Raw genomic sequence first — 23,783 nt, 5'->3', positions numbered from 1 at the left:
ACTCACTATAAATGTAAAGGTTTTTTTTCAGTGCTTTTGTTCTATTCCATTGTTCTGTATATCTATTCTTATGTAGTTGCCACCTTGCCTCAACTATTGCAGTTATATAGTAAGCTTTGAAAGTGAGTGATTCCAACTCACACTTAAAGGAGTTGTCCTTAAGACTCTTTTGGCTATCCTGAGTTCCTTGCATTTCCATAGGAGTTTTAGGATTAGCTTGTTTATTTAAAAAGAAAATAAAGAAAAAAGCCAGCTGGTATGTTGGCAGGTATTATATTGAATCTGTATTGTCATTTTAATAATTACAGTTAATCCATGAACATGGAACGTCTTTCCACTTATTTAGTTCTTCTTCCTCCATCTTTTCTTTTTTTTTTTTTTTTAATGAGAGAGGCTCTTTTAAAAAAATTTTTTATGTAGTTGTAGGTGGACAGTATGCCTTTATTTTATGTATTTAATTTTATCTGGTGCTGAGGATCAAACTCAGGACCTGACACATGCTAGGTAAGCACTCCACCACTGAGCTACAGCCCCAGGCCTTGAGACAGCAGGCTCTTGCTGTGTTGCCCCTTACCTCATTGGCTCTAGTGATCCTCTTACTTCAGCCTGCTGAGTAGCTGGGATGAAAAGAGTTAGTTCTTTAATTTCTTAAAATAATGTCTTCCTGCTTGTAGTGTATATGTATTTACTTGTTTGGTTAAATTTATTAGTAAGTATTGTCATTTTTAGTATCTCTAAATGAAATTGTTTTCTTAATTTTATTTTCAGATTGTTCACTGATAGTGCTTATAAATATAATTGATTTTTGTGTATTGATCTTGTACCTTCGCTAGGTTTCTGAGCTTATTCCAGTCAATTTTTTTTCCAGTTGATTTGTCAAAATTATCTGTATATAAGATCATGTTATCTATATAAATAGTTTTACTTCTTCCTTTCTAATCTAGATGCCCTTTATTTAATTTTCTTGCCTCATTGGCCTGGCTAGAACTTTCAATACAATTTTGAATACATATGGTAAAAGTGGACATTCTTGGTTTGTTTCTGATTTTAAAGGGAATAGCATTTTGTCTTTTGCCACCAAATATGATAAGAGTTGTGTTTTCATATATACCCTTTACCAAGTTTAGGAAATTTCTTTTTATGCTTAAGTTTGTATGGTATTTCTATCTTGAAAATGTGCTGGGTGTTGTCAGATCAGTTTTCTCTATCTATTGAGATGATGGTGTTGTGTTGTGTCCTTAGTTTTACTGATGTGTACGGTACAATTGATTTCAGATGTTATACCAACCTTTCATTCCTAGGATAAATTCTGCCTATAATATAATCCTTTTTATGTATTGCTGGATTAAGTTTGCTAATATTTTATTGAGGATTTTTTTTGCATATGTTTGTGTGTATCTAGTTATTAAGGGATATTGGTATATAGTTTATATCTACTTGGTTTTGGGATCAGAGTGCTGTCAAACTCATAGAATAAATTGGTAAGTGTTCTTTCCTTTTTTGTTTTGTGGGAGACTTTGTGAAAGATTTGTATTCTCCTTTAAATGTTTGGTAGAATTCATTAGTGAGCCATTTGGTTTGGGCTTTTCTTTATGTGAAGGTAGAAGCATTATTTATGTGATCATAATTACTAGACTTTTTTTTTTTTTTTTTTTTTTTTGATACCCTTATTAAACCCAGGGACACTTACCCCCAGAGCCACATCTGTAGCCCATTTAATATTTTATTTAGAGTCAGGGTCTTAGTAAGTTGCTGAGGATGCAATCCTCCTGACTCAGCCTCCTGAGCTGCTGGGATTACAGGTGTGCACTACCACCCGGCTTAAGACTTTTCATTTTGTTTTTCAGGTTATATGTCCATAGAAAGACCTTCCATATCCTAGCCCGTCATTTTTTCATCACAGATTACAGATATTATAAAGGATATAATCATGAGGTATATAAATTTCTCATGAAACATTAATATGGTTTAATATCTAAAGTAATCATTGTTTCCTAAACTCCTGTAGCTCTTTATCTGGGGATGGCTCAGAGGTGGAGTGATTGCCTATCATGTATGAAGCCCTGGGTTTGATCCCTAGCATCACCAAGAAAACAAAACAAAACGAAAAATCTGTAACACTATCTGTACATCTCTTAAGTCACTTCTCAAGTTATTTATTTATTTATTTCCCCTTTTTGCAGTGCTGGGGATCAAACCCAAGGCCTTGCACAGACTAGGCAAGTGCTCTACCACTGGGCTACAACGCCCAATCCCCATGTGTGTGCGTGTGCGTGCACACAGTACTGAGGATTGAACCAAGGGATGCTCTACCACTGAATCTATATCTCCAGCCCTTTTATTTTGAGACATTGTCTCTGAGTTATCCAGGCTGACCTCAAACTTCTTACTCTGCAGCCTTCCTAGTAGCTGAGATTACAGTCATGTGCCGCTGTGCCTGGCCCCAAGTATACTTTTTATTGTAGTTATTTACATTTCATCTTACTTCTTGTGTTAAAAGGAGTTCTCTGAAGGAAATACCCTCTCCTACACTGCACTTAAAGGTTGGGTGACTGAAATGGTTAATCTAGTGTTATTGTGTGTCACTTGTCACTTCTTTATGCTCTTTTTTCCATCTATTAAAATATTTTGGAGTTCATTTATTTGACTTGATTCTGTCATTTATGGCTTAGTGTTATGAATTATCAGTGTTACCTGTGGATCAAATTTGGTCATAATAGGTTTGGGCTACAGAATTTCTCAGATTTGGAGTACAGGTGGGAAATTCAGATTTTATATTTCCTTAGTATTTGGCCTTTTGTATAAAGCATAGTTCCTAACTAGCTGCATGTTATCTTTCTTTCTTAATTTATTTTTTGTAGTGGAGACTGAACCCAGGGGATGATGAGCCATATCCTCAGCCCTTTTTTTTTGTTTTATTTTTATTTTTTGGTACTAGGTATTGAACCCAGGGTTGCTTAACCACTGAGTCACATCTCTAACCCTTTTTATATTTTATTTAGAGATAGGGTCTCACTGAGTTGCTTAGGGTCTTGCCAAGTTGCTGAGGCTGTCTTTGAACTCTCCATCCTCCTGCTTCAGCCTCCTGAGCCACTGGAATTATAGGTGTACACCACCTTGCCAACAGTTTATGTTTTCTTTTAGGATAGGATCTAAGTTGCTTATGACCCTGCTAAATTGCTGTGGCTGGCCTTGAATTTGTAATCCTCCTGCCTCAGCCTCCTGAGTTGTTGGAATTATAGGTGTGGGCCTCGCCACTGGACGTTAAATCATCTAAATGCCTTAAGTTACAATTCTTTCCTTAAGAGGCATATGCCTTTATTCAACCTTTTTTGTTCTAGACTTGGTAAATTTAGGAGTGTGTGTGTGTGTGTGTGTGTTTTAAATGCTAGAGATTGAATTAAGGGCCTTTCACTTGTTAAGCATGCGTTCTACCTTTGAGCTATGTCCCTATACCCCTAACCCTTTTTATTTTTTATTTTGAGCAAGGGTCTCAGTTGCCTGATTGGCCTCCAACTTGTGAACCTCCTGCCTCATGTAGAAATTAGTTCTTAAAGGTTGATATGATTTAATTTTTTAAGTGTAAACCAAAGTTCTCAAACTAATTTTCTCTGAGATATTTTGATAGGTATTTTGCCCCCCCCCCAAAAAAAAAAGTCAACTAAGTTTGAAATTCCTAATGGAGAAAAGACAAATAGCACATTACCATAATGAAGATGCTAAAAAACTCTTAGGTCTAACTTTAATGCTTTAATATTTTATTTTATTTTATTTTATTTTTTTTTCCCTTTGGTCTTTTTTTTTTTTTTTTTTTTTTGTAAACAAATGGGATACATGTTGTTTCTCTGTTTGTACATGGCGTAAAGGCATACCATTTGTGTAATCATAAATTTACATAGAGCAATGTTGTTTGATTCATTCTGTTATTTTAATATTTTAAATATTAGTGGATATTTTTCTTTTCTTTTCTTTTTCTTTTTTTTTTTTTTAATGGGAAAAGCCTTGTTGAGGGTTGGGCCCAGAAAGTCTAAATATGTAAATGATAGTACAAACTTTTAATGGTTATTATTGTAATTGTAATAATGTATGTGGTGTTCATTAGATGTCATTCTTAGTGTGTGGATGTGTCGGGGCACATGTGTGCTGGAAATTGAACCAATGGCCTCTTTCATGCTAAAGTGCATGCTTTTCCACTTAGTTCCATCACTAGCCTGTATATTGTTCTTGCCATTGCAGTTAGGAAAAAAGAATCAATCCGTTATCACCCATCTTTAAACAAACAAATAAATGCAACCAAACTAAAAATTGACTGTTAGACTAGATTGCCATTTGAACAGCACCTTTTCATTTCTAACTGGACATCAAATTGCTTTATCTCCAAGTAGGTATTGTTATTAGGCTCTTTATTTAGGGGAGTATATGAAAAGTTCTGTTCTTGCTGGGTGTGGTGTTGAACCCCTTGTAATCCCAGAAACTCAGGCGGCCAATGCAGGAGGATTGCACGTTTGGGGCCAGCCTCAGCAACTGTCTCAAAATAAAATGAAAAAGATTGGGAATGTAGCTCAATGGCATAACACTCCCCCTCCTACCCCCCCCAAAAAAAGTCCTGTCCTCAGGTAAGAATTGGTGATTGGTGCAGCTGCACTTCAGGTCTTATCTAAAAATAAAACCTTGGTCTCACTTGCCCAGTGTTTAAACACTTGTCTGAAAAACAGTTTTTGTGGTCCATTGACTGAAAGACTATCAATTCATGAATTCTGTCCTTGCTCAGCAGGGGTGAGATAAGGAATGATTACACTCATTCTACTTATTGACTTTTGTACCTTTCAGTTTGTTTTAAACTTTTGTTCTCAAATGTATCCAAGATGGGGCTGGAGGCTAATGGTCATTAACTACAGATTGTCTTTATGTAAAATATTAGAATTATAGTAGCATTGAAATTTAGACTGGATATAAAACTGGAAATTAGCTGGTCATGGTGGGGCATACCTGTAAATCCAGTTACTCGGGGCCCTAAGGCAGGAAGATCATAAATTTGAGGCCAGTATGGGCAATTTAGGAGAGGAGACCCTGTCTCAAAGTGAAAAATTAAAAGGACTGGAAATGCAGTTCATTCTTGCCTAGCATGCACAAGTTCTAGGTTCAATCTCTAGACCCTTCCTGCCTGCCCACCCCCCCCCACAAAAAAAAAAAAAAAAAGGAGAAGGAAATTAATGTAATTATTTGTAAAATATCAGCACCAAATAGATTCATGAGCTATGAATTCCTTTCCCCAATAATTTAGAGTTTAATAGGGGGGAATATATATGTATGTATGTATATATATATATATATATATATACACACACACACATACATATATTCATTACATAGAATATAAGATCATATGAACACCATTACCATTGAAAAATTCAGAGGAGAGAGAGAATAGGCTTAACTAAAAATAATCAAAGTGTTTTCCAGAACATGTATTTCATTTTGTGTTTGAAAGATTTTATTACAACTTGGGAAAACATCTTAACACAGGCATTTTTTATGGGACGAGGGCAAGACATCATCAGTAAGGACATAGCAATAACTAGGGAGTTGAAAACAATCAGCCTAGGATCACTCATGAACACAGGCTAATAAGTCTAATATATATGGGTACGGTTCAGAAGCAGACACTTTTTTGTGGACATTAGACTGTTGTAAGGGCACCTGTGGTATGATCAGAGTCAAGTTTCAGGTTAATTAGGGTGAAAGAGCCTGTGAAACAGGCCAGTCAACAGTGAATTGCTTTGACAGCATGTATTAGCCCTTCTTCCATCCTATGAACCTATAGTCAGATGAATTTTAAAGAGCTCTTGGATTGAAGATTGGAGTAGGTCTGCTAAGACTTTAAGAGAAATTTTTACAGGAATTCTTAATTTTTCTGGAGTGTAGTGGAGCAGTAAAAAAAATAAATTGGAAAAGATAATTTGAAGCCAGATGATAAGGTCTTTGAATTTCAGTCTGAATTATTAAGACTTCATTGAATTTTGGAAAGGTATTGAGAATGGTAATGACATAGAATGATGTTTTGGGAGTACTGATTTGATAATAGCTATGAGCACTTGGGAAACTACATTAGGAAGCAGTGGGCTAGATGTGAGTGAAGAACTTAAAGGAGAACTTTAATAGGGAAAGAAAGGTCAGGTTCCAGACTTGGTTCCCAAGAAATAATCAACTACCCGTTGGTTACAATGTAAGGAGATAAGTAGAGGGGAGTGTAATAAGTGATTCTCTGAGTTTGAGTCTGAATAACTATTCAATAGGAGAGACAGAGGAACTAGCTGGTCTGGGGGTATATGAGAAATTTGAATTCGTAAGTGCTAGTGATAGAGTAGGTGCTATCAAGGGTAGAATATCCAACAAGCATCTAGAAATGTGGACTGTGTACTTTGTAAGTTGGGGGGCCAGAGAATCAGTCACATAAAATTGGGTGAAAGAATATTAGTGAACTCTCTACAGTTAACATAAGGAAGTTTCAACTAAGGGGATAAAGATGGAATAGGACAGAAGTTTTGAAAGATATGGAGAGTATCCAGAAACAAGACTTAGTTGGTCAGCAATATCATAGCCATTCTGATAAACAGTGGTTATCAAGAAAGTGTGGCTTTTAATTTGGTCAGCTCCAACTCTGCCTTTTTACAAATATTTTATGATAATTTCTTTTTAATCACCAAATGAAATGTATAGGTAGCATCATCTATAATTAAAACCAACACAGTATGCTCCAATTGTAATATATTGGAGAACCATAAATAACTTACAGTAAACAATATTTTAAAATATGAATTCATGGACATGACCCATAATAGAAGACATAGGAAATAGATCCTTTGAACAAGTATATAGAATCACCTTGACTGAAGAGTTGCAAATCTAGACTGATAAAGTCAACTTGTCTTATTAACTCAAATATCAAAGTGCGGAAACCAGTGAACTGAGGTTAAATTTTAAAAATGGAGAGATTTGCTCTTTAAGCCCTTCCAAGGTGAGGAGGGGCATGACTTTAGAATTTTGAAGAAGAAAGGATTTGAAGTAAACTTTATAGATAGTGAGAAACAGTTGATAAAAGGTCGGTAAAAGGACTATTAAGAAATGTCAAGACTCCTGAAGTTGGATAACAACTAGTGGGTCAGTTAGCATGGTCCTGCAGTTTTCTTGTAGAGAATGAAAGACAAATGTAGGAGATGAATGTCTAGTATACTAAGAACTTTTAACAGGCTACTCAAGCCACCTGAGGTGAAAAGAGAGCCCACCAATCTTAAAAGGCAGTTTAAAAATAAAAGTTAAGGATGATTGCACACCATTGTGAATATACTTAACACCACTGACCTATTAAAGTTCTTAAAATGGTAAATTTTATATATTACCACAATAAAAAAAATGAACAGTTTAAAAATATTATTACTTGACTTTCCAGATACTGTTGTAAAACTTGTGGAGATAGGTCAAGAATTTCGTGCCTGTAGCACCTTCTGGTAGGTTTGTGGACATGAGGGAATGATTACCATCAGGATTACCGTTTCAGCCATCAGAGATGATTACTACAGAAGTGATGCTGGGATGAATGAGATTTTAGGACTTATGAGTATGGGTTATATTTAACAAGGGGCTATATTGAGCATTGTGCAATTATGGAAATAACTAAGCTTTCCTGGAGAAACAGATTTTGACTTCATATAGCTTAGTTACTGAGAAATTAATTTTGAAAAATTTTTTTTTTTTTTTTGTTTAAAGCCGGGATTGAACTACATCCCCAGCCCTTTTTAATTTTTTTACATTGAGACAGGGTCTCACTAAGTTGTTAAGGGCCTCCCTAAATTTCTGAGGCTGTTGTTGAAATGATCCTCCTGCCTCATCCTCCTGTACTGCTGGAATTACAGGCATGCTGCACCCATGGAGTGCATGGAGTGAGGGAGTTTTGGTGTATTTTTAAAACCAAGTGAAGTGTTAGGTCTCAATTGACAGAGGAGAATTTATTGAAACCGTTTTTTTTTTTTTTTTTTTTTTTTTTTTTTTTTTTTTTTTTAGTATTTTGGAATTTTTTTTGTACTGGGGATTGAACTCATGGGCCCTTAACCACTGAGCCACATCCCGGCTCTTTTTTTTTTTTTTTTGTGGTGCTGGGGATTGAACCCAGGGCCTTGTGCTTGCAAGGCAAGCACTCTACCAACTGAGCTATTTCAGTATTTTTTTTAGTATTTTTAACATTATTTTTTTTTAGTATTTTTAACATTATTTTTCTTTAACTGTGTTACCAAGACTGATAATTTACCCACCATAGAACTCATTTAAATTTACAATTCATGGAATGAGGCAAACATCATTACCCTATGTACATGTATGATTACATGAATGGTGTGAATGTACATTGTGTACAACCACAGAAATGAAAAGTTGTACTCTATTTGTATACAATGAATCAAAATGCAGTCTGTAAAAATAAAAATATATAAAGTTAAAAAGAAAATAAATTTATAATTCATTGATAGTGAATTTTCGGAATTGTGCCACCCATCAGCTACAATGTGGTTTTAGAACTCTGTGTGTGTGGGGAGGGAGAGAGCTGGGTACTGGGGATTGAATCCAGGATTTCATATATGCTAGGTAAATACTGTGCCACCGAGCTACATCCCTAGCCCTAGAACATTTTTTATCCCCCCAGAAAGATCTCTTGTATCCATTTATAGTCCATTCCCCTTTGTACCCCCAGTCAATCACTAGTTTACTGTCTCTGTAACCTTCCTTTTCTGATTTGTATGTGTGTGTCTGTGCGTGCACACTGGGTATTGAATCTAGAGGCACCATCAAGCTATATCCCCAGCCTTTTAAAAAGTTATTATTATTTTTCCCTTGGGCTAGGAATAAAACCCAGGTCCTCACTCATGCCAGGCAAGTACTCCACCACTGATCCATCCTCAACCCATTTTTTTATTTTTTGAATTTGGGTCTTACCGAGTTTCTGAGGCTGGCCTCAAATTTGTGATCCTCTGCCTCGGCCTCCTGAGCTGCTGGGATTACAGCATGTGCTACCACAGCCAGTGCTGAATATTTCATGTAAGTGGAATCATTAAAAATGTGGTCTTCTGTGTCCGGTTTCTCTTACTTAACAATGTTTTTGAGATCCATTCACATTGAATGTAATGATAGTTTGTCCCTTATTTCTGAATAGTATTCCATTTTGTGGATGTATTTGTTTATCCATTCTTCAGTTGATGGACATTTGGATTGTCCTACTTTTTTTTTTTTTTACTATTATGAAAAGTACTGCTGTGAACATTAACATAAAAGGCTCTAGGTGGGCACCATGTGTTTTTTTCTCTTGAGTAGTTGATAACAAGGAATGGAAGTACTGGGCCACATGATAAATTTATATTGAGATTTTTTAAAGAAACTGTCACACATACCCAATGTGACATTAATATTTTATATTTTCATCAGCATTGTACAAGTTTTTGGTTTCTCTGCATTTTTACCAAGAATTTTATTGTCTGTTTTTAATTGTAGCCATTCTAGAGGGTATATATTTGTACCATGCTTTAACTTTCATTTGTATTTATTGATGTTGAACATCATTTTGTGTACCTAGGAGCCATTTGTGTATCTTCCTCATGAAATGTTTGTTCAGAACCTTTTGCAGGGCTGGGGATATAGCTCAGTTGATACAGTGCTTGCCTCGCAAGCATAAGGCCCAAGGTTCAAATCCCCAGGACTGCAAAAAGATTAACAAAAAAACAAAAAAGCCTTTTGCCAATTTTTTAAATGGGCTATTTGTCTTATTGAGAGGTGTTTATGTATCATAGATATAAGACTTTTATCTAGTAGATGATTTGCAAATATTTTCTCCTACTCAGGTTTATCTTTGTTTTCTTTTTTTTTCCCCTACTTCCAGCTATTTTTTTTCCATTTTTTTATTAAAAATCATAAATTTACATAGGGCAATGTTGCTTGATTCATTCTATTCTTTTTTCCCTTCCCCCCACCCCTCTTTTCCCTCTATACAGTCCTTCCTTCCTCCATTCTTACCACCCTCCTTATCCCTAACCCTAAACCTAACCCTAGCCCTAACGCTAACCCCTCCTACCCCCGTGTTTTCTTAACAGTATCTTTTGAAGCATAAAACTTTCATATTTTGACAGTTTCATTTATCAATTGTTTCTTTCATGCAGTATGCTTTTGAAGTCATATCTGGAACTTTTTGCCTAACCATGGCCAGTCATAAAGATCTCCTGTTATGTCTGAAGTTGTATAGTTTTAGGTTTTACACTTAGGTATCTGATCCATTTTTAAATTAACTTTTGTGTATAGTATGAGTTAGAGGAGTTTAAACTCATTCTTTTCTTTTTAGCTGTCCAGTTGTCCCAGCACAATTTGTTGAAAAAGCAGTCCTTTACACTCCTACCAAAATTCCCTTGGCATCTTTGTTGAAAATTAATTGGCCCTAAATTTAAAGGATTTATTTTTAGATTGTTAGCTTAGTAATCTCATTGGTCTATATGGCTATCTTATGTTAATGTCACATCATCCTGATTACTGTAACTTTATGTTTTAAAATCAGGTAGTATAAGACATTCAAACCGGCTATTTACAAAAAATATATTTTGGCTATTCTGGGTTCTTTTGAGTCCATATAAGTTTAAAAATCAACAAAAAGAAATGCCTTCTAGGATGTTGATAGGGATGGTCTTAAATCTCTAGATCATTTGGGAGGGAATTTTTTTAACATTCTCTTAAGTAGGAAGATTATAGTAGGAAACTTTTAAAAAAATTACAACAAAAAGAAGACAGCTCAAGATAAAGATGTTGTGATTTCCCCTAAAAGTTTCTTTTTTTTTTGTTACTGGGGATTGAACCCACTGGTGCTTAGCCACTGAGCCACATCCCTAGCCCTTTGTATTTTTCATTTTGAGATAGGGCTTTGCTAAATTGCCGAGGCTGGCTTTGAACATGCAATCCTCCTGCCTCAGTCTCCCGAGTTGCTGGGATTACGGGTGTGGGCTCCTGCACCTGGCTTCCTTTAAAACTTATTGCAGGTTGAGGATCCCTTATTCAAAATGCGTGTTTCAGATTTTGAAATATTTGCAAACTACTGGTTTTGCATCCCTAGTCTAAAAAGCTCTGAAATATGAAAGTGGTGCTCAGAAGTTTCGACCATTCACATTTCTGATTTTTAGATTAGAAATTCTATGTTGTACTTGGTTTATTAGATTGGAAGCTTTTAAAAAATAATCTAGGGGGCTGGTTATGGTGTTACTAATCTGTAATCTCAGTGGCTCAGGAGGCTGAGGCAGGGGAATTGCAAATTCAAGGCCAGCCTCAGCAATTCAGCAAGGCCCTAAGCAACTTAGACGGATCCTGTCTCAAAATAAAAAATAAAAGGGTTGGGGATGTGACTCAGTGGTTAAATGCCGCTAGGTTCAATCCTTGGACCAAAAATTAATAATAATAATCTAGGGTCTTTTGTACTCACTGTGTCAGATGGTGACTTAATTGCTGTGTCTAGTTATTTCATTATTTAATGAAATCCTTTTAAGTCTTTAAAGAAAGAAGGTATTACACGAAAGACAGTTATGGGAAAAGTTGTACTGATAATCCTCAAGTGAAGACTTTTAAAAAAAATTTTTTTTGGTGCTGAAGAATTTAAATAAAGTGAAGACATTTTGACGTTGTGTTTAACAACATAAGGTGGCAAAAATATGCTCTACTTGTTTTTCTCATCCTTTTATCGTTGTGCTCCGGTTCTCTAAATCATTTTAAGATTAAACTTATTATGACATTTTTACAAGATATTGTAAAAAATTCTGCCAATATATCTGTTCCTCTGTAAATAGGATATCTCTCACATATGTATCTTAATGCAAAATGAAACACAACTACTTTGAAGGTGATGCTGAGAAGTGCTCCTGTAGTACTCTTCTCTGTGAGGAACACAGTAGTGAGCTTGTGGTATAGATTTGGGTAGTTGTTTACTCATAGTTTTTTTTTTTTGGGGGGGGGGGGGCTGGGGATTGAACCCAGGGTCTTGTGCTTACAAGGCAAGCACTCTGTCGACTGAGCTATCTCCCCAGCCCCCTTACTCATAGTTATTAACAATTGTTAATTGTAGGAGGAAAGGGAAGTGGGTTTTGAGGTGCTATTTCAAAAATGTGTAATATAAATTCTATTTGCAACATATGACAGTGGTACATATTTTGATATTCATCCCATGCTTTTAATTTCTGCCTTTGCATTAAGAGGCATTGTCTAAGGAGTTTTATCATGATCTTTCTGTAGTATGTTATCTTCTCAGTGTCTTATGTTCTAGAAGATCTGATTTGTCTTCATTTTGTGAACAAGCAGGCAAGAGAAAGAAAATGAATAGTCTTTCATTTTTTTACTACTTATCTCCATTCTGCAGCTGTGCAGTTGGAGGCCCTTGTGCATGAAGACAGATTTGTTCTATGGCCTCAGAGTTGGGTGCCGGGGACGATGGCGGCTGCAATGAGCTGGCAAAGCCCCTCTATCTACAGTATCTGGAGAGGGCCCTCCGGTTGGATCATTTCCTGCGACAAACATCAGCCATCTTCAACAGGAATATTTCTAGGTATGTTATTCCATCTTTGTAATATTATAATATACCCCATTTCTGATTCCCTTCGTCCCTGTAGACTTTAGGGTTGAAGTATTTTATGAATTTTGTTATCTTTGATATTTTCTTTTTCCTTCTTTCAAGTAAAACACAGTCAGCCTTTTCTAGGAATCAATTTCTTCTATAAAGTATCTAGTTCTACTGACTTTAAACTTAATATTTTGCTGGGTGAGCTGTGAGTATGGATTTGCTATTCTTCAATTTATAGTGATGACAGTGAAGATGGACTGGATGACAACAATCCCTTATTGCCTCAGTCTGGGGATCCCTTAATACAAGTAAAGGAAGAACCTCCAAATTCATTGCTTGGTGAAACTTCTGGAGCAAGCAGTTCTGGAATGTTAAACCCATACTCGCTGAATGGAGTTCTTCAGTCAGGTCTGTGTAGCTTGAGATCTCTCTTTGGTCTAACAGTTCTCTTGGGATAGAAATGATTCTTTCATTTTATTTTTGTTTCTTTACACAGAATCAAAATCCGACAAGGGGAATTTGTATAACTTCTCTAAGTTGAAGAAAAGCAGAAAATGGCTAAAGGTAAGAAATAAGGCAGAATGTTTACAATCCAAATAATCCACTGACATTACTAATAGAGGGCAAGTTATTAACTCATTGTGTAGCTCAGTGGCAGAGTGCTTGCCTCAAATGTGTGAGGCAAGGTTCAATCCTTAGCTCGCTGTAAAATAAACAAATAAAATGAAAGCATTCCGTCCATCTACAACTACAAAAAAAAAAAATTTTTTTTTTTTTTTTTTTTAAGAGAAAAAAGATCCTTGCCCTCATTGGCTCATGTCATCAGAAATATCAATTTTCCATCAATCCATGAGTAGTTCAATCATTCAAGAAATGTTGATTAAGTGCATTCATGTACCAGGTACTGTTGACCATGGACTGGTTTCTTGCCCTGTGCAGCTTATATTCTAAATGAGGTAGCGAGTAAGACTGTAAACTGAGAAGTTGTGGTACTTCAACTGACTTCAGAATGGCTGGATAACTATGTGAAGGTTTAATTGTAAGAGTATTTGAAATAGAAGAAACAACTGCAGGAGTGATGAGTTAAAAAGGAACCTTAGTGCTATGTGCAATGGTACACACCTATAATCCCAGTGACTTGGGAGGCTGAGGCAGAAAGATTGCAAGTTCTAGACCAGACTCAGCAATTTAACAATACCCTGTCTGAAAATTAAAAACTAAAGGGACTGTAGATGTGGCTCAGTGGTCATGTGTCCCTGATTTCAATCTCCAGTACCAAAAAGAAAAGAAGCAACTCGGTATGTCTTGGGGAGAAGGAAGTACGGCCAGTCTACTAGAGCACAGTGAATGGAGGGCAGTGGTAGAATATGAATTGGAGAGTGTGATCACATAGGGCTTTATACACCCAGTTAAGAAATTTGTATTTTAATCTAATAATAATCACAAGCCATTGGAGTTTTAACAAGTAGCATGTATAATGTCATTTATACTCTTAAAAGCTACTACTAATGGCCAGACTGAAATAAGTGTAGTATTTCCTCTATTAAAATTAATTGTTTGGGGCTGGGATTGTAACTCAGTGGTGGAGCACTTGTCTAGCATGTTTGAGGCACTGTGTTTGGTCCTCAGCACCAATTAAAAATAAATAAATAGAATAAAGGTAGCATGTCCGTGTACAACTAAAAAAAAAATAAAAAATTGAAAACTAATTGCTTTTCCCTTAACATGCACAAGACCATCAGTTCAACCTCAAGCACCAAAATAAATAAATAAAATAAATTAATAAAATAAATGAACAAAACTAATTGTTTCACTCTTTCATTCTTGTGAAGAACTGAAAGAAGTGTAAATTCTTTACTGTTACCAAATGCATTTTAAAAGGCTTATGTGTAAAAGGTCTGATTTACTCAATGTCTGATTTCTGGTAGAAATGCATAAATCTTTATACGAAGCCATCAAATTTTTTAAAATTTAGATATACTTCACTTGCCATAAATTTAACCTTTTAAAACATATAGTTTAGTAAATTTTTGTGTGTTCATGAAGTTGCTGTCAGCCATCTAATTTGAGAACATTTCATTACTTCATTAAGAAGCTGTATAGTGGCCTGGGGATATAGCTCAGTTGGTAGAGTGCCTGCCTCGCATGCACAAGGCCCTGGGTTCAATCCCCAGCACCACCAAAAAAAAAAAAAAAAAAAAAAAAAAAAGCTGTATAGTCACTAATAGCCACTCCCCATAGTCTAGTTCCCCCAGTCCCTGGCAGCCAGTAATCTGCTTTCCATCTTTCTTGATTTGCCTATTCCGGACATTTTACATAAACTGAATCATGTGATATGTTGTCCTTTGTGACTGGTTTCTTCCACTTAGCATAATGTTTTTAAGATTTGTTGACACATGATATTAGTACTATTTTCCTTTTTATAGCAGAGTAATCTTTCACCTGGATATTACACATTTTGTTTAACCATTCATTAATTAATGGCTATTTGGTTTTTTCCCCTTTTTAGTTTTAAAGATTACTTTTTATTATTCCTGTATATTCTGTAGGTAGGTTTTGGTTTGCTTTTGTTTGCCTTGGTATTTAAAATTTAGTTTGAATATCTTACATATAATGTACTGGTACTTTGTGCAATATAACCTTGCTATTAGGTTTAATTAGTATCCTTTTGTTTTTCAGTTGAATTGGTAAATGGACTATAAGGGAAACTGAAATGTCGTTCTCTAGCTGTTTTTGTCATTGTTTTAGGATCAGGGGAAAAACATTCTTGGATTATAAATTGAATAGCTCCATAGCAAAAATTATATTTTCATTTTTTACCATTTTTCAGAACATTCTTTTAAGTGATGAATCCAGTGAGGCAGATTCTCAGAGTGAAGACAATGATGATGAAGAAGAAGAGCTCAATCTCAGCAGAGAAGAACTTCACAACATGCTTCGACTACACAAATATAAGAAACTTCACCAAAATAAGTATAGTAAAGACAAGGAGGTGAGGGTTTCAAGAGAAAACTCAGACCTTCATACTGGGTATTTACTCTCTGTGGTTTGTAGTCATTAGATATACATCATTTAAACTTTATACTTAGGGTGGTTGTGGTTGTGAACAGCTTTATTGAGATATAATTTACACACCAAAACTTCAGCTTTAAAATATATACAATTCAATGGTTTTTAGTATACTTATAGCATAATGTTAGTATCATCACTCATTCTGAAACATTTCATTACTCTAGAAAGAAACCTCATATTCCTGAGCTGTTGCCATTCATTCTCTTTTTTCCCTTAATGCCAGGCAGCTACCAGTCTGTCTTCCTTGTTTGGAGCCTGGGCTAGAGTTCAAACCAAGGGACTTAAGAATGTGCCTTTTTTTTTTTCCCCCCCTCTAAAAGTGCCCATTCTCAACATTGCTTACAAATGGAATTGTACAACATGTTATCTTTTTTGTGTACAGCTTCTCTCAGTATAATTATTTCAGGGTTCATCCCTGTTTTAGCATGTTTTATACTCCATTCCTTTTTATTGCCAAATGTTCTGTTGCATTTATGTCATATTTTATTTATTTGTTCTTCACTTGATCAACTGATTGGGTTATTTCCACTTCTTGCCACTTATCATTCAGCTGGTGATTTTTCTACCATTTCTTTTCTTTTTTTGGTGCTGGGGGTTGAACCCCCAGGGCCTTGTGCTTGCAAGGCAAGCACTCTACCAACTGAGCTATCTCCCCAGCCCCTCTTACCACTTATGAATAGTACGGCTAAGAAGATTTGTATGTAAATTTTTGTTGTGGATATGTTTTCAGTTCTCTTAGGTATGTTCTTAGCAGAGGAATTACTGGGTCATATGGTTACTATCTTTATTTAAATCCTTTTGAAGATCTGCCATAATGTTTACATACTAGTAGTTGTTTATTAATGCAGCTGCTCTTTCAAAGTGTTCTGTCTTGGAAAATCTTGTTTTCTTCACTTACTAACACTAAAATGATGATAGTTTTAAGTGATAACTATTTTGATGCTCTTACCAAAGTGTTTTGATTTTTGCCAGAAGTATATAATTCATTGTCCATATGAATAGTAGCATATTTGAAAACCTAATGATTTTCCATCAATTTCTTATAGTCCAAAGTTAATTCAGAAATCTTTGAATATAATATGCTGAAAATGATAATCCTGTGGAAGTGATAAAAATACCTGACGTATTATTCGAGTTGTTTTTTTTTTTTTTTTTTTTTAAAGTCTCCTACTAAGGCACTTTACTTCAAATTGGCTCACTTTAAAAATTTAGGTACAGAATACCTGTAGAAAAGTTCACAGACTATAAGCATACACCTTGATGAATGCTTATTTAATTTTGACCTTTGACCAAGGATCTTTGTAGAGTTCTCCATATTACTCTTCTATCCTAGTTTCAGTCCTTGGACAATACATTTGTCTGTAATTGACATGAAAAAGTGTCAATGGTGGACTATCTGATTTGAATTTATTTTCATATTTATGTATTCACAATAAATAAGATAGAATTAATGTGAGATTTGGGGTCAGTTTCAGTGAATTTTAAAAGGATTTACCACTTCCTGGATGGAAACAATTAGAGAGTCATGTTAGAATTCTGGTAATACAGGCACTATCGGTAATAATGACAGACTCTCTTAATGGGAGACTATTAGAGAGGACGTGAAAGATTGGATAATTGGGTTAACTGGTAAAGGTCAGACTGGTAAGCATCAGGAGCCTAGGGAGTCTGTGGACCTCTTGGTAAGAGAAATATGATTTATTTCTTGTTAATGAATTTCCAAAGAGACACCTTTCTGTAAGGAATTAATTTCATCTCAAGTGTACGTCAGGAGCAAATAAATTCTCTGGTATAAATTCAGAAGCCTGAAGGTTTTTCCTTTCTAAGTTTTTTTCAGCAGTCTTTTCTTATGCATAGCAGTTAAAGCTGTTTTGCTTTGAAGTTAAGGAAATTTCCTTTGAGATAGTAAATTCTTACTGATCTCCATGGGAAGAATATTTTATTTAGGAGCTAAGATTTCCTTTTGCTCAGTTTTCTTTGTTAGAGATGACAGACTTTGCTTTCTTCAGTTGCAGCAGTACCAGTACTATAGTGCAGGCTTGCTTTCCACCTACGACCCTTTTTATGAACAACAACGGCACTTACTTGGACCCAAAAAAAAGAAATTCAAGGAGGACAAGAAGCTTAAAGGTGAGCATGTTGAAGTGCCTTCCACATTTGTTCATTGTTAATTTTCAGAATTATTTTTGGCTAAGCTGGACACTGTGGTACATGCATGTTATCCCAGCACCTTGGGGTTGAGGCAAATGGACTGCAAGTTCAAGGCCAGTCTGGATATCTTGAGACTCTGTCTCAAAAAAAAAAAAAAAAGGTGGTGTGGCCATTATTTATGTAGCTGTGTGTGTAGCTTTGTGGTAAAATATTCCTGGGTTTAATCCTCAGTACCAAAACAACCCCCAAACAAACAAACAAAAACTGAAAGAATGAATTGTGTGGTCTGCTGATGCATAAGTATGGTATACCTTAAGTTGAAATTTGCTTTATCTGAAATACCCGAGTCTCCTTTCTGTTCAGTAGTGAGCATTAATTTTATTTCGTATTTGGTTTATGGTCTTTTGAGAGTTGGAAAACTTAAGAACTAGAGATTCCTAGCCAAAGATTTTCGGCAAATTAATATATTCCTTGTTTTCTCTGTGCACTCTGCCAATGTTGAAAGTGCTCAGGGATGGGAAAAAGTTGCGTGTGCATCGGTAGGTATGAAGAGTAACCTGAAATATTTAGAGTAAGTTATAGTTGTTGTTGTCTGAGGTGATTTAAAAATAGATCACCTCCTGATGATCTCTTGTAGTGTTTGCAGTTTGCTAGCAATGTCTTTCCTTTCTTGTTGAGCTCTAAGCAGCTGGAAGACAAGAAGGAAACAGGAGGGGATAGTTTTAAACTATCTGTGGAAGGCATATTTTATTACCTGAAGTTATAAGTTGTACTCAAAAAACTTCTTTTTAGGCTTTCTCCTTTCTTATCCCACATCCTCCTTTTATATCTGTTTTCTCATTTTCTATTCACTCACCCACCAGCTTTTCTCACAAATTTTAGTGTCATATCACTTAATGCATTTATTTCTCCTTTGTTACTTTTCTTTAGCTTACGTGGCCACCAAATACAAATAGGTTTATTTCTTTATGTTTCTTCCTTGAGCCTGATGCTACTTTGTAAACCTCTTTTCTAGCATTGAGTTCATAAGAAATTTGATTCTTGGGTTTTATTATGTTTTTTTTTTTTTTTTTTTTTTTTTTTTTTTTTTTTTTTGTGGTGCTGGGGATTGAACTCAGAGCCTTGGTGCTTGTGAGGCGAGCACTCTACCAACTGAGCTATCTCCCCAGCCCTATTATGTATTTCTCCTTCATGGAAACAGATGGAGTATCCAGTATTCTTTTCCAAGTTAGTGAGATCTTACTCTTGGAATATTTATGGGCCTGAATAAAGGGAGAAATGTTACCTGCTTTGGTAGAATGGGGAAAGCACCTAGAGTTTTCTTATAATGATGAGGTTTCTCTGGGTCTCTTCCCTATGGAAAGGAAAAATTCAGCCTCATGAGCATGTGTTTCCTTTGTAGCCAAGTTGAAAAAAGTAAAGAAAAAAAGACGAAGAGATGAAGAGCTTTCCTCTGAAGAATCCCCTCGTCGCCACCACCTCCAGACCAAAGTGTTTGCCAAGTTTTCTCATGATGCACCTCCTCCTGGCACCAAGAAGAAGCACTTATCCATTGAGCAGCTTAATGCTCGTCGCAGGAAAGTATGGCTCAGCATTGTGAAAAAGGAATTACCAAAGGTAAGTGAATGCTTTTTCTCCCCACTCTCTAAGAAGCATCTGTGAGAGCTAGAACCTTTCAGGAAAGGAAGTAAACAAATGAAGCTAATCTTTTGGAATTAAGAGAATAGTAGTACTCTCTTCAGTTCACTTTTTCCAGAATTTTCGTCAGAATTCATAAGACAATTTCATCATGTTCCTTGGTTTAAAGAAAAAAAAGCAAAACAAAACAAACAGGGAAAAGTGTAAAACTCCCATGATTGGACATGCAATAATTTTGTGTGTATTTTTCCCCTGTTAAAAAAATGTAGTACAGGGGTTGGGGTTGTAGCTTATTGGTAGAGTGCTTGCCTAGCATGTGTGAGGCACTGGGTTCAATTTTCAGCTCCACATTAAAAAAAAAAAAATAAAGATACTGTGTCCATTTGCCACTAAAGTATTGGGGGGGGGGGGGGGGGAATACAGCACAAAACAAAAGAAAATAACAGCAACAAAAAGAAAAAACCACCAGAGGGAAACCTTTGGTGAAGAAATAGGTAGCTTTTCCTTCCTTCCTTCCTTCCTTCCTTCCTTCCTTCCTTCCTTCCTTCCTTCCTTCCTTCCTCCCTCCCTCCCTCCCTCCCTCCCTCCCTCCCTCTATTTTTTTTGGTGCTGGGGATTTATCCCAGGGGCACTTTACAACTGAGACACACCCCAGCCACTTTTGTTTTTTATTTTGAAGCACGGTCTCACTACATTGCTGAAGCTGGCCTTGAACTTACAATCCTCTTTTGTCAGCCTCCCCAACTTCAGGGTTTATAGGTGTGTACCACCATGCACAGTGCTTTCTTTTCTGATGCTGGGGATTGGACCCAGGGCCTTGTATATTCTAGGCAAGCAGACCACTGACATTTGTGCCCAGTTCTATTTTTATTTTATTTTGAGACAGGCTCTCCCTAGGTTATTCAGGCTCACCTCAAATTTATTTTCCTCCTTCATCAAGTCTCCTGAGTAGCTGGGATTATAGGCATGTGCCACAGCACCTGGCAAGAAAATAGTTTTCCTAAAAATAGCAGCAGATATTTGACAGCAAATTGATAGGGGTTAATAGATAAAATTAAGTAAAAAGGAGATGTTTCTTAGAGAATCCATACATACACACTTGGATAACATTTTGTTCTGATATTATTTCAGAATTAAAAGTTGTGAGGATAGTTCATCACTCAGATTTACCACTTGTTTGCTTTTTACCCTTAATGATGAATTGTGTAATCCTGATATGACTTAGTATTTCATTTTAAGTTGAATATTTTCTAACTAGGATATTTTATGAATTGATTAAAATTGATACTAAAATTTATATGGATAGTCAGTATTCAGGAGTAGCTAGGGAATATTGAAAAAGCCCCACTGAACATTGTAACATAGTATAAAACCTCTGTAATTTAAAAAAGTATGGTTTTGTCACATGCATAGGCAAATATTCTGGTAGTGAACTTTCTAATTAGTGGTCCTGGGACAATTAGATAGCTATTTGGAAATAGATAAAATAAGATGTGTATTTCACAAATATGCTGTATACCCCAAAGGGAGTAGAGATCTCAGTGTGAAGAAAAGGGGGGGGGGTAATCACACAAATTCTGAAAGGAATGTGATTGCATTCCTTTTAAACATTTGTGTAGGAAAGGAATTTGTCATTATGATGTAATGTCTACCATCAATAAAATAAAATAGTGACACATTTGAGTATATAATTTTTTTTTACATGAGCAAGAAACAACCAGAATCAGAAAACAACAGACAAAAAGTGAGAGAAAGTATTCACATTGAATATCACATTCAAAGGACTGTTATCTCTGATATATTAAGAACTCTTGCTGGGTGCAATGGTACATACCTATAATCCCAGCAACTCAGGAAGCTGAGACTCTGTCTCAAAAAAACAAAAGTGGCCTAGGGATGTAGCTTAGTGGTAAAGTGCTCCTAGGTTCAATCCACAGTAATACCAGAATAAAACAAAATAAAACAAACCTCTTTAAAGTCGAATGACAAAGGAAAGACAGATACTTATTGCATTGATAAAAAATTTGAAAATGAACAGTTCTAATAAGAATGCTGTGGAGAAAGGCTTTCTGAGGCATTACTGGTGGGAAAATTGGGTGTACCTCACAGACTACCACATGCACTTAGCTTTCAATCTAGCTCTCCTGATTCTATGAATCTACTCTGAAACTGTAGAAGAATACATGAACATAATATTATTCATTACAGCAGTATTTTTAGTTGTGAAATAATGGAAACAACTAAAGGCCCATCCTTGAAAGAATGCCTGAGTAAAACTGTGATAGATCCACACAGTGAAGCACTGTGCAGCTGTTAAAAAATACTGAGTTTCTCTTTGTTCTGATATAATTTCTAGGACGTACTGTTAAGCGAAGTAGGCAAAAAAGCACAATTGAGTATATTACTCTTCATGTAAGAAAAATGAGAATACAAGTAAATATACAAATAGTTGTTCAGTTCTGCAAAAAAAATTCAAGAAGGATAAACAAAAATAATGTAATTCCCTATCGTGGGTATGTGAAAGAGATTTTTATAAAAGGGATTTAAGGGAACAGGGTAGCAGAAATAAAGACGGAGTCTTGAAGTCTATCATTTGGTTTAGGGATGACTTTTAGAAACATTATTATTTCACACACTCACAGACTCTTCACACACACTCCAAAATAAACAGAACACTTAAAACTTACCAAGATGTGGGTAGATGTGTATGTAATGGTGTATGTAGGCAAATGAAATATAAACACTAATAAATGAACTTAACTGTGTTTAAAAATGTGTATCAAACACATTTCAGGGAGTGGACAAGAAATGAATTAACCAAAGTAACAGAAAAAAACAGTAACTGTGTATGAAAAACTGAAAACCAAAAGAAGTCTGCAGAAAGGCTGGGGTTCACATTGTAAACGTGTTTCTTAAAGGGGATGGATTAACAATTTAAAAACTGTGTAGCTGGGTGCAGTGGTGTATGCCTGTATTCCCAGTGGCTCAGGAGGCTGAGGCAGGAGGATTACATGTTCAAAGCCAGCCTCAGCAACTTTGTGAGGCCCTACACAACTTAATGAGACCCTGTCTTGAAACAAAAAAAATAAAGTGCTGGGGATGTGACTCAGTGGGTAAGCATTCCTGGGTTCAATCCCTGGTTTGAAAAAAAAGAAAAAAAAAATCATGTGTATACTAGCCTTCAACAACTGAGGTAATTGTATTATAGATGGGAGCCACTTTCTTAACTGTGTGAGAGTGAAGTTATAAGTAAAGAAATTGGGAAAGCCTAAATGAAGCCTGGAATTGAATATGAATCAAAGGACTTGCTATGAAATCATGGTGACATACATAGAGAAGACACAGAAATATAGGTGACTGTATTCATCTTGAAAACTGGCAGAAAGCATCTTAACCAAATATTCAAATAAATATTTTAAATTTTGACATCAGGAACTCCTTGATTTAATGCACTAAGATGAACACATTGTTTCTGTGCCATTCGTATCAAAATGCATAACCTCTTTTTTTTTCATGAAAAATCATAAGTGTCGAGGACACAAAAGAGAAGACCTGAAGAAATTAGAGAGAGAGAGAGAGAGAGAGAGAAAAAAAAAAATGAACTGCTATGTGGGATTGTGCATATAATCTTGGAACAATATAAAGATACAAGTAGAAAAATTGTTGACCTTCAAATAAAATCTGTAGTTATGGTAATAATTTTGTAGCACCCCAGGGTTATAGCTTAGTGGTAGAGCCTTTGCATAGTATGCACGAGGCACTCACTGGGTTCTATTCTCCACATTGCTGACAAAATTATAATAGTAATAATGTGTCACTGTTTAATTTCCTTTTCCTAATAATTATTCTGAGATTATGTATAATCTGCCAAAATTAGGGAAGCAGGTGGAAGTGTAAGAGAATGCTGTAATGTTTTCGCAACTTTTTGTAAATGTAAAATTAATTCAAAAATTTAATACATGACATGAATAAATAAAGGATTTGCCGTATATATTTTAAACTCATACTTAGCAATTGTTGTCTCATTAGCTTCTGTTATGTACATATGTATCTTTTTTTTTCTCAACTATTTTTAGGTTTTTTTTCCATTCAACTATATTTAGGGTTAGTTTGAGACCATCTTTTAAACTTACTCCTAATATTTCATTGTGTTTTCTAAAAGAAAGGAATTCTCATACAGAAGCACAATGCAGTTATAAGATTAGGAACTTAAACAGTGACAATACTGTTATCTGATCCACAGTCCATATTAAAATTTTATTACCTGTATCAATAATTACTTTATATATCCCTT

General features: G+C 35.5%; 1 protein-coding gene across 2 annotated transcripts in view; it reads left to right on the top strand.

Moving 5' to 3' along the window:
• The window catches only part of INO80 (INO80 complex ATPase subunit), a 131,551-nt gene that overhangs the window by 18,999 nt on the left and 88,769 nt on the right, over positions 1-23,783 (top strand). For both annotated transcript variants that reach the window (XM_079129013.1, XM_079129012.1), the window contains exons 2-7: positions 12,428-12,613; positions 12,867-13,036; positions 13,125-13,192; positions 15,459-15,620; positions 17,710-17,830; positions 19,254-19,468. In XM_079129013.1, coding sequence (XP_078985139.1) covers positions 12,471-12,613; positions 12,867-13,036; positions 13,125-13,192; positions 15,459-15,620; positions 17,710-17,830; positions 19,254-19,468 — 879 coding nt within the window. In that variant the 5' untranslated portion in view covers positions 12,428-12,470. The remainder of the gene's footprint in view (positions 1-12,427; positions 12,614-12,866; positions 13,037-13,124; positions 13,193-15,458; positions 15,621-17,709; positions 17,831-19,253; positions 19,469-23,783) is intronic.

Source organism: Sciurus vulgaris (assembly GCF_902686455.1).
Source record: "Sciurus vulgaris genome assembly, chromosome: 2".
Classification (NCBI taxonomy): Eukaryota; Metazoa; Chordata; class Mammalia; order Rodentia; family Sciuridae; genus Sciurus; species Sciurus vulgaris.
The sequence above is the reverse complement of the archived record's forward strand: the minus strand, read 5'-3'. Positions and strand labels throughout refer to the sequence as shown.